This window comes from Chenopodium quinoa, unplaced genomic scaffold (genome assembly GCF_001683475.1).
Source record: "Chenopodium quinoa cultivar QQ74 unplaced genomic scaffold, ASM168347v1, whole genome shotgun sequence".
Lineage (NCBI taxonomy): Eukaryota > Viridiplantae > Streptophyta > Magnoliopsida > Caryophyllales > Amaranthaceae > Chenopodium > Chenopodium quinoa.
This window is the reverse complement of record NW_018743074.1, coordinates 2,673,020-2,680,861: the sequence shown is the minus strand read 5'-3', so window position 1 is coordinate 2,680,861 and position 7,842 is coordinate 2,673,020. Positions and strand designations below refer to the sequence as shown.

Here is a 7,842-nt window from a genome sequence, read left to right as displayed (position 1 = left end):
AAGTAATGGAAGGTGGTTTTAAGGGATCACGTGTTTCTCACATGACAAAGTCAACGCCGCAATACAAGGTTAATTGTCAGGTACCGAGATGACGTGCGTTCTCGCAAAAAAAAATTATAGATGTGTTTTTACAAAAAAAAATAAAAAAAATAAAAAAAATTATAAGGTGGTTTTAACAACCACAAAAGAAATTATAAGAAGTTTTTGGCAATTTTTCCTTTATTTTATTATAAGTTTTCCTTTGAGAACAAATGAAGATTTAGAAGGAATAGGAAAGAGTGATGACCATTGAAACGCAACTTTAAATACTTAATAGCATACAACTTTGGTCTGCACATGTTGGGTAAAGGATGTAATCTTGATAATTTTCACCATGCTTTTGGGTCTGGACGTCTCTCCTAAGATCCGACATTTCTTGTGGAGATTGTGCACGAACACACTTCCCACCAGGTCTGAATTGGTGCGTCGCCACATCCTTGATAATGCTGCTTGCCCGTGGTGCAATAGTGAGATTGAGAGCTCCTTGATAATTGCAGGAGAGTTAAGCCTCTGTGAAAGGATACTTTGTGCTCAATTATGATGAGGGATGGGGGTAGTAAGACAATGTGCGACCTAATTGCAAACTGGTCTAACATTGATGCAAAATTGTGCGCAAGGGTGCTATTTTGGCATGATGTGTGTGGGCTGAGAGGAATAATAAGGTATTCGATAACAAGTTTTTCCCTAACTCGGTGATCATTGATAGAGTGGAAAGGCTAGAGGATAAGTAGGTTAAATATGCGAAATGCATCTACCAGAGGCCTGGCAACAAAAGAGTGCATCAATAGCGTTCTTGGTGTGCACCTTCGTCTGGTGTGGTCAAAATTAACGCTGATGCTGTACAAAAGGCTATGTGGGGTTGGGTGTAGTGGCAAGAAATAAGGGTGGTGATGTGATATTTGCTGCTATTCGTCGTTCGAAGGCCTAGTGGCAGCCTGTCATTGCAGAAGCTAAGGGCATTGTGATGGCTCTGCGACTTGGAGGGAGGTATTTGTTGAGTGATGTGGTAGTGGAATCAGACTGTGAATGAATATGAACAAGCTGCAAAAATCAATGATCTTTTGTACTGAGTTAGATTCTATTCTAAGAGCACTTACAATGGTGGGCAAAATAGAATGCTCATGGGCATTTTGGTGGAAGTGGTCTTGCAATGGTGGGCAAAAGCTAATATGCCCATGGGCATTTGTGAATTTGCCCAAGAGTTGGGCAAAAAATTGGATGAATAGTAAGCTTGTGGGGCCCATGTAAAAGATGATGCTATTAAAAAAAATTCGGCCAGCATTAGATGAAACGTTGCGTTTTTGGGCAGCCAGCAGAAGACCGAATCAAAACGCAGCGTTTTGATTAGCGAAATTTTTTTAAAAAAATAAGATAGTGGACTGACGCGCGTCAGTCCACTGACGAATGGCTGCTCGCCACGTGGCTTGTGCAGGTTCTTGACCAATTGGAAAAATATAGCTGTTGCAACGGTTATATTTTTGTAATTCAATTTCTGAAAAAAATATTTATTAAAAAAAAAAAAAATTACCAACGGGAGGACATACTGCGGGACATAATGAAAGTATGTATCATTATGCACAACATGATTGTTGAGATGAGCGCCACAACTACACTCGAGCCGAAGTTCTAAGAAGCTTCTACGAAGAAGATCAACAAGAATTAACACCAGCATCAACGTCTACAACGCCACCGTTTGAATTCAACGTAGGCCGACCTACCAACTTTGACTTTAACGCATTTCTACAACGAAAAGCTTCCCTCCGTGATAGAGAAATTCATCTATCTCTGAAACGTGATTTAGTCGAACATATTTGGTTACAATACGGGCCAAGTAATTAGGGAAAAATTAGCTAGACTTAAATAAGGCCAAGTACTATGGCCTACCTACTTTTCCGTACGCAGTCGGGTTATTTTTTAATTGTTTTGTTTATTTTATTCCCTAAGTTTAATTACGCATGACGTTGCAAATGTAATTGGTTTCTAGTAATGTACCGCTTTTTAAAATAAATATAAACATTTACGAAATTTTGAGCTTTTTTTACAATTATTCATCTAACGTACATAATTTAACGACAAATTTTAACGATAAAAACGACACAAATAAAAAAAATAAGTTACACAAATTTAAACTAGTTTTTATTTATTTGGAGTAATATTATTAAAATATAAATGAAATTAATAAATAAAGAAGTGTTGTGTAGGAGAGAGAAAGTAATGGTGGGGTATTGAAAAAGTAAGAGAGAGAGAGTGGTGGGCAAGCATTTTTTTGCTCACCATTGGGAGACAAATTGTGAAAAAAATTTGCCCATGGGCAAAACTGATTTGTTGAGAGAGAAAGTGGGTAGAGGGATAGTGAGCAAGCATTTTTTTTTTGCTCACCATTGAGAGTGGTCTAAAGGATATAATTTGGAAAATCATAGCCCCCGGGATATCTCGACCTATGTAATGATGGATAAACTTGCTTTGAGTTAATAATATTGGCTCCTGTTTTCTTCCAAAAAAAAAAAAACACTTAATAGTTTTATTTATCCTATTTCAAATGCGTACGAAAGCTATGTATTGCAGAATAATACTCCATTCGTTTTTAAATAATTGACATATTTGACTTTTTTACTATTCATATGATAAATAAGTATTAATATAAAGTTTCATAATATCAACTTTTTAATATTTTGTACTAATATTTAATCATACTTTCCCCGTTTCGTACTAATCGCAACATTTTCTTTTTACATCCGTTTTATAATAATTGCAACACTTCGTTATTTAGTAATGACCTAACACTATTATATTATTTCTCTCTCCTACCAACTCCTCTTACACTTTTTTTTTTTTTTTTTTTTTTTTTTTTAATTTTAATTTTTTTTTATTATTATTATAAATTTTTACCTCTCCTACTAATAATTAAATATATTCCCACTAACTATATTTTATATTATAAAATTCTCTTTTATGCCCCACCCTATAATTTTCCTAAAACTTTGTGCAACACCTAGTGTTGCAATTATTACCAAATGGAGGGAGTATATATTTAAGATCAAACTAGTGACATGTTTATCAATTATTTAGGAATGGAGGGAGTATAAAAATTATATATTAGGAAACGAAAAATTGAAACGCATATAACAAAATCCCAAGTGTCTATATTTTGAAAAATTATTTCGTTAAAGTATTAAATTCATTTGCATTAGAACCTACAGCTTAGGGGATATGAAGCATATACGAGTAGTGAATTAGTAATAAAGTAGTTATTTTATTATTATTATTATTATTATTATTATTATTATTGTAGTAGTAAAAAAATAAAGGGAGAAAGAAGGGGGACACACGACACTTATGCAGTGGCGGATGCAAGGGCCGTTGAATATGAAAAAAAAAAATTCTTATCAAATTAATTTTTTTTTCCTATAAAAATTGCTTATATTTTTAACTAAATGACCCCATTAAAATTTATCTAACGTATTTGATCCGGTAAATATTTTTTCTGGATCCGCCACTGCACTTATGGTTTGTATTATTATATGCTAGGTATAGAGGTTCATTAGTATTAAATTATAATAACATGAGTCTTGAATGATTATAATAATTATAATCTGTTGGAAACATCTACACCATTTTAAAATCACTAACCATTATAAAAATAATCTTGGGTTTAGCTATTTGTACTTTCAAAATATAAGCTTAAATATATACAAAATATATCCAACGAACACTAATACAAAATATCCAATTCATCTTAAAAAAAAAAAAAAAAAAAAAAAAAACCATTAAAAGCATGTGTCAACAAATTTTAAACACTTTAAAAGAAAAATTAGGGTATAAGGGCAATGGAACAACCTCACTTGCCAAATCACCATCAATTTCATCATATAAATCCCTCACCCAACAAACCTATTGTTAAAAATAAATAAACCAATAGCATGCAAATTATAAAATTGTCTCATCAATACAAAATAGGGTTAGCTTAGACACTTGTTCAAATTGTGAAACCTTTGAAAGGAAATAAAAACTAGTGTTTCCTCTCCTTTTGAAACTTTTATAACAAAATAAGGGTGATAATTTTATAGAGTCTGGAGGTGAGTCTTGAGCAAAACTCTAATGGTATTGTTTGGAAAGACTACTAGTAATCTTAAATGGAGTTTTGGATACCAAACCCCATTTTAAGACAATACAAAAATCCATAAGGTGTTGCATTTTTTGGGTGATTATTAGAATAATGTGTGAATATGAAAAAGTAATTAAAAGTAGATGTACAGAGTCTAAGATATAAGTTTAGGTCTGGGGATAGACTTATCGCATATCCTTAGGCAGAAAAAACATCATTAAAAAATATGAATCAACGATAATTTATAGTTTCGGCAATGAAAAGAGCAAAATGTCATAAACAAATACATGGAAATGTATCTTCCAAACTCGTCGACTAGTCAATGGGTTAAAAGTGTCAAAGTTACACCATCTTTGAATGAAATAGGAGCTATATTGAGTGTGTTAACCAGTTTGCTAATGTCCATGGATATATCTGCCGGTGATCTCACACCGCGATCAACCTGAAATATAATAATTCGTTTACTATCTAATTAAAAACATGAATCCAATAAAAAAAATTTAATACGAGTGTAACCAGGAAATTGAATGTAATCTTATTCCGAATACCAACCGATGATGCAGACACGTGATTGATCAGAGAGGTGTCATATCCTCTGATCTCCGCTACCACTTCCGCCATTTGAGCACGGGAAACCCTATCCGGGCCCCCAAGATTTAATAGTAATTGCATTGGCGTGCCATCTGATTATACAAAAAAATTGCCAATATTAATTTTTAAAACTTATTAAGTTATATGAAAATTTTATAGGGATTCCTCCAAAGCATATGAATCAATGAAAACAAGCTTCTCACCTATGACCCATTTTTTTGTTAGAGCTATAATAACACGCACTACATCATTGACGAACACTGGGCTTCGAAACTCATCAAAAAAGAAGTCCACATTGTTTCCTTTAGATAGTATGTCATCAATCCACTGTATCACAACGTTATTAAAACGAAAATAAGAAACATTATTTCCACAATAGTCTCACGTCCAAATAGATATTGAGGGAAATATATGTATTGAAAGTTTGTGATTGTCATCAGAGATTAATAAATTAATGGAAAATCTTCACAGGTTCTTATTAATTACTGCCTTGCAAAAATGCCCCTTTACACTTAAGAAGTATAATCATTACTAACATCTTTATCACAAATAAGTTTCATTTGAGTAACATGTTGATTATTCAAAAAGTGAAATTCCAGTCAATGAAAAACATAATAACATATGAAACTCCGTGTTATACCTGAATGGGAAGGGACTTTAGGACAGGTGATACTGTTTGCGGCCCATAGATGATACTACTCCTCAAGATTGCAAAGTTTGAACAATGTGAATTGATAAACTCCTCTGCTGCCACTTTTGATCTCCCATAAATGTTCACTGGTAAAGTCTTATCTTCTTCTTTGTAATAGGATTTGGTCCCTTCATAAACTGACAACTAGAGATATCAAGAAAAAAATTCCTTGGAGCAATCAATACCATCATACTCCTAACAATGCTGAACAATAAAAGTAGCATACCCCTTTTAACTCGAACATTACTAAACATCAAAAATTTGACAGTGTTTTTAACGCAACTAAGAAAGTTATGTATTAAAACTTAAAAGGCAATAGCCAAGTTCCAACATTACAAAAATTAGACAGTTGATTCAAAAATATACAAGAAAATGTAATATCATTCACATTCCCCAGAAAACCTAGCAAATGAAAATTTCCAAAACCGGTTTGATGGAATCCGGGTACTTTTTATCCTTTCCAGCAGATAGAATTTGAGTATAAAACCAGATTAAATTATACCTTGATCAGTTGAAAGGTGAATCAAGAGAGTTTCTTTCTCTTTAAAACTCGATATCCAGCTGACAAGAGACTTTGGCACATTAATACACATAGCAGCAAGAGGATCAGCCTCACAAGCCCGAGGTACCGAGAGTGCAGCACAATTCACAACTACATCTGGCTGCCATATCAATATCATTTCAACTTATATCAACCAAAACTTCATTCTTGTTAATATTTACAACAAATAATATCACATTCATTCATAATTAAATTGAAGCAACATTCAAATGAGTGGTATCATAAAATTAAATTGGAATTCCACTAAACAACAACCACACAACATAAAATTAATCATAATCAACAATCTAGAACTTGGCCAAAAATAACACAAACAAATCCAAATGGGTATAGTTTGTAACAATTAACCAACAATTGCCCTCATATACAAAAACAATCAAGAAATTCAAAAGGGTATTATCAGAAATAATGAAACAATTACCATTAAATCAGATTCAACATTTCAACCTATGAATTACCTGACCGAATGTATCGGTAATGAAATCGAACCCATCACCAATGCGCAAATCAAGGGGAAAGTGTGATTGAGGAAGAGCATGAAGCAAATCAGAAGGAGGGGTCGAGCAATAAGTGAAGGCAAGATCATAAGAAGATGATCCTTGGAGATTTGCAAATGATTGGAGAAGATGCTGACCCAAATACCCTGTTCCTCCTACTACCAATATTCTCTTCTTATTCATATTCGATGAATACGTTGGTTTTCTGAACCGTGGACGAAAACTTTCCGACTGTGGAATTTGTGATTGTGAGTATTGTGACTCTGGAATTGGTGGTACGATAGTGATTAATGGACCACTAGAATATGAGAGTAATATATTCATCTCAAACTTAATTTAACACACGCTTTCTCCGTGCGACAATACTCTATGATATGTTGGAATGAGAGTTTGAGGATTAAACTATTGTTATAAAGTAAAGATAAAATTTAGGGTTTGCAGAGATGGTTACAAAGTAAAGAGAAAATTGAGGGTTTAGAGTAAATAATGTCTTACTGTGATATGTTGAAATGAGAGTTTGAGAATTAATGAAAAATGATAAACCTTTAACCTAAATTTTAGAAGATTACAATATTACTAGTCTATGTTACAAAAAGATAAGAAATTTTGTACTTAGAAATACATCCATAATCTACGACAAAATGTATTCGAAATTTATGATAAAATGTAGTTCCGTTTTCACTTATTCACCTGGTAAAACATAGCGAGAGAAATTTGTACGCTAAATAAATCCAAATTTATATATATCATAGACTATTAGTGAATATGTTAGCAAATTGATATCTCATCGCAATATGGAGAATCCGAATTTGACCCGAAACAAATAAAATAAATATTTATTTCAACATGTTTTGTAAATTGGTGTTGAACCAAATTATTAAATTTATATTTTGCCAAACGCATCCTTAATTAAACCAATGTTAACAATTGCCTTAAACAATTATTATCATTATCACACTTGACGATCAACATTTTAACCTTTTTTATCACACTTGATGGTCAACATTTTAAGCTTTTTAAAAATTTTGTTAAGTATTTTACAAAAGTGCAAATTAAATCCAAAAGACCATCATCCAAACCCAATAGAATCAATTAGGCCTAGTCCAGTAAAAGCCCAATAAGAAGAGATATCTGGCCCAAACAAAACCAGAATAATAAAGCAAAAATAAAGAGATGAATATTTGACGGCGTACGACTCATAAAACCCTGGAATTGAAGAACTAACCACCCTATAAATTAGCAACTACCCTTATTTCCAGTTAAACTCAACGTTTTCTCTTCGAAAATTTTTTCTGTGATTTTTTTATTTGATTTTGAAAATAAACTTTTATATATGTGAGATCAATTGATGAGATTT

The 7,842-nt window shown here is 32.6% G+C and overlaps 1 protein-coding gene across 1 annotated transcript; it reads right to left on the bottom strand.

Moving 5' to 3' along the window:
• Positions 1-4,361: 4,361 nt before the first annotated feature.
• LOC110731749 (methionine adenosyltransferase 2 subunit beta-like) lies at positions 4,362-6,821 on the bottom strand. The gene is made up of 6 exons (XM_021911648.1): positions 6,447-6,821; positions 5,929-6,088; positions 5,376-5,563; positions 4,939-5,062; positions 4,697-4,827; positions 4,362-4,586 (listed from the first exon to the last, which is right to left on the bottom strand). The coding sequence occupies exons 1-6, from the start codon at positions 6,807-6,809 to the stop codon at positions 4,464-4,466; spliced, it is 1,089 nt and encodes a 362-aa protein (XP_021767340.1). The 5' UTR covers positions 6,810-6,821; the 3' UTR covers positions 4,362-4,463.
• Between the last annotated feature and the right edge of the window lie 1,021 nt (positions 6,822-7,842).

Coding starts and splice junctions, on each gene's coding strand:
- LOC110731749 (XM_021911648.1), bottom strand. CDS start 6,809: ATGAATATATTACTCTCATATTCTAGTGGTCCATTAATCACTATCGTA. Junction 4,828..4,938: donor AACAAAAAAATGGGTCATAG/GTGAGAAGCTTG, acceptor TTGTATAATCAG/ATGGCACGCCAATGCAATTA. Junction 4,587..4,696: donor ATCACGTGTCTGCATCATCG/GTTGGTATTCGG, acceptor ATTATATTTCAG/GTTGATCGCGGTGTGAGATC.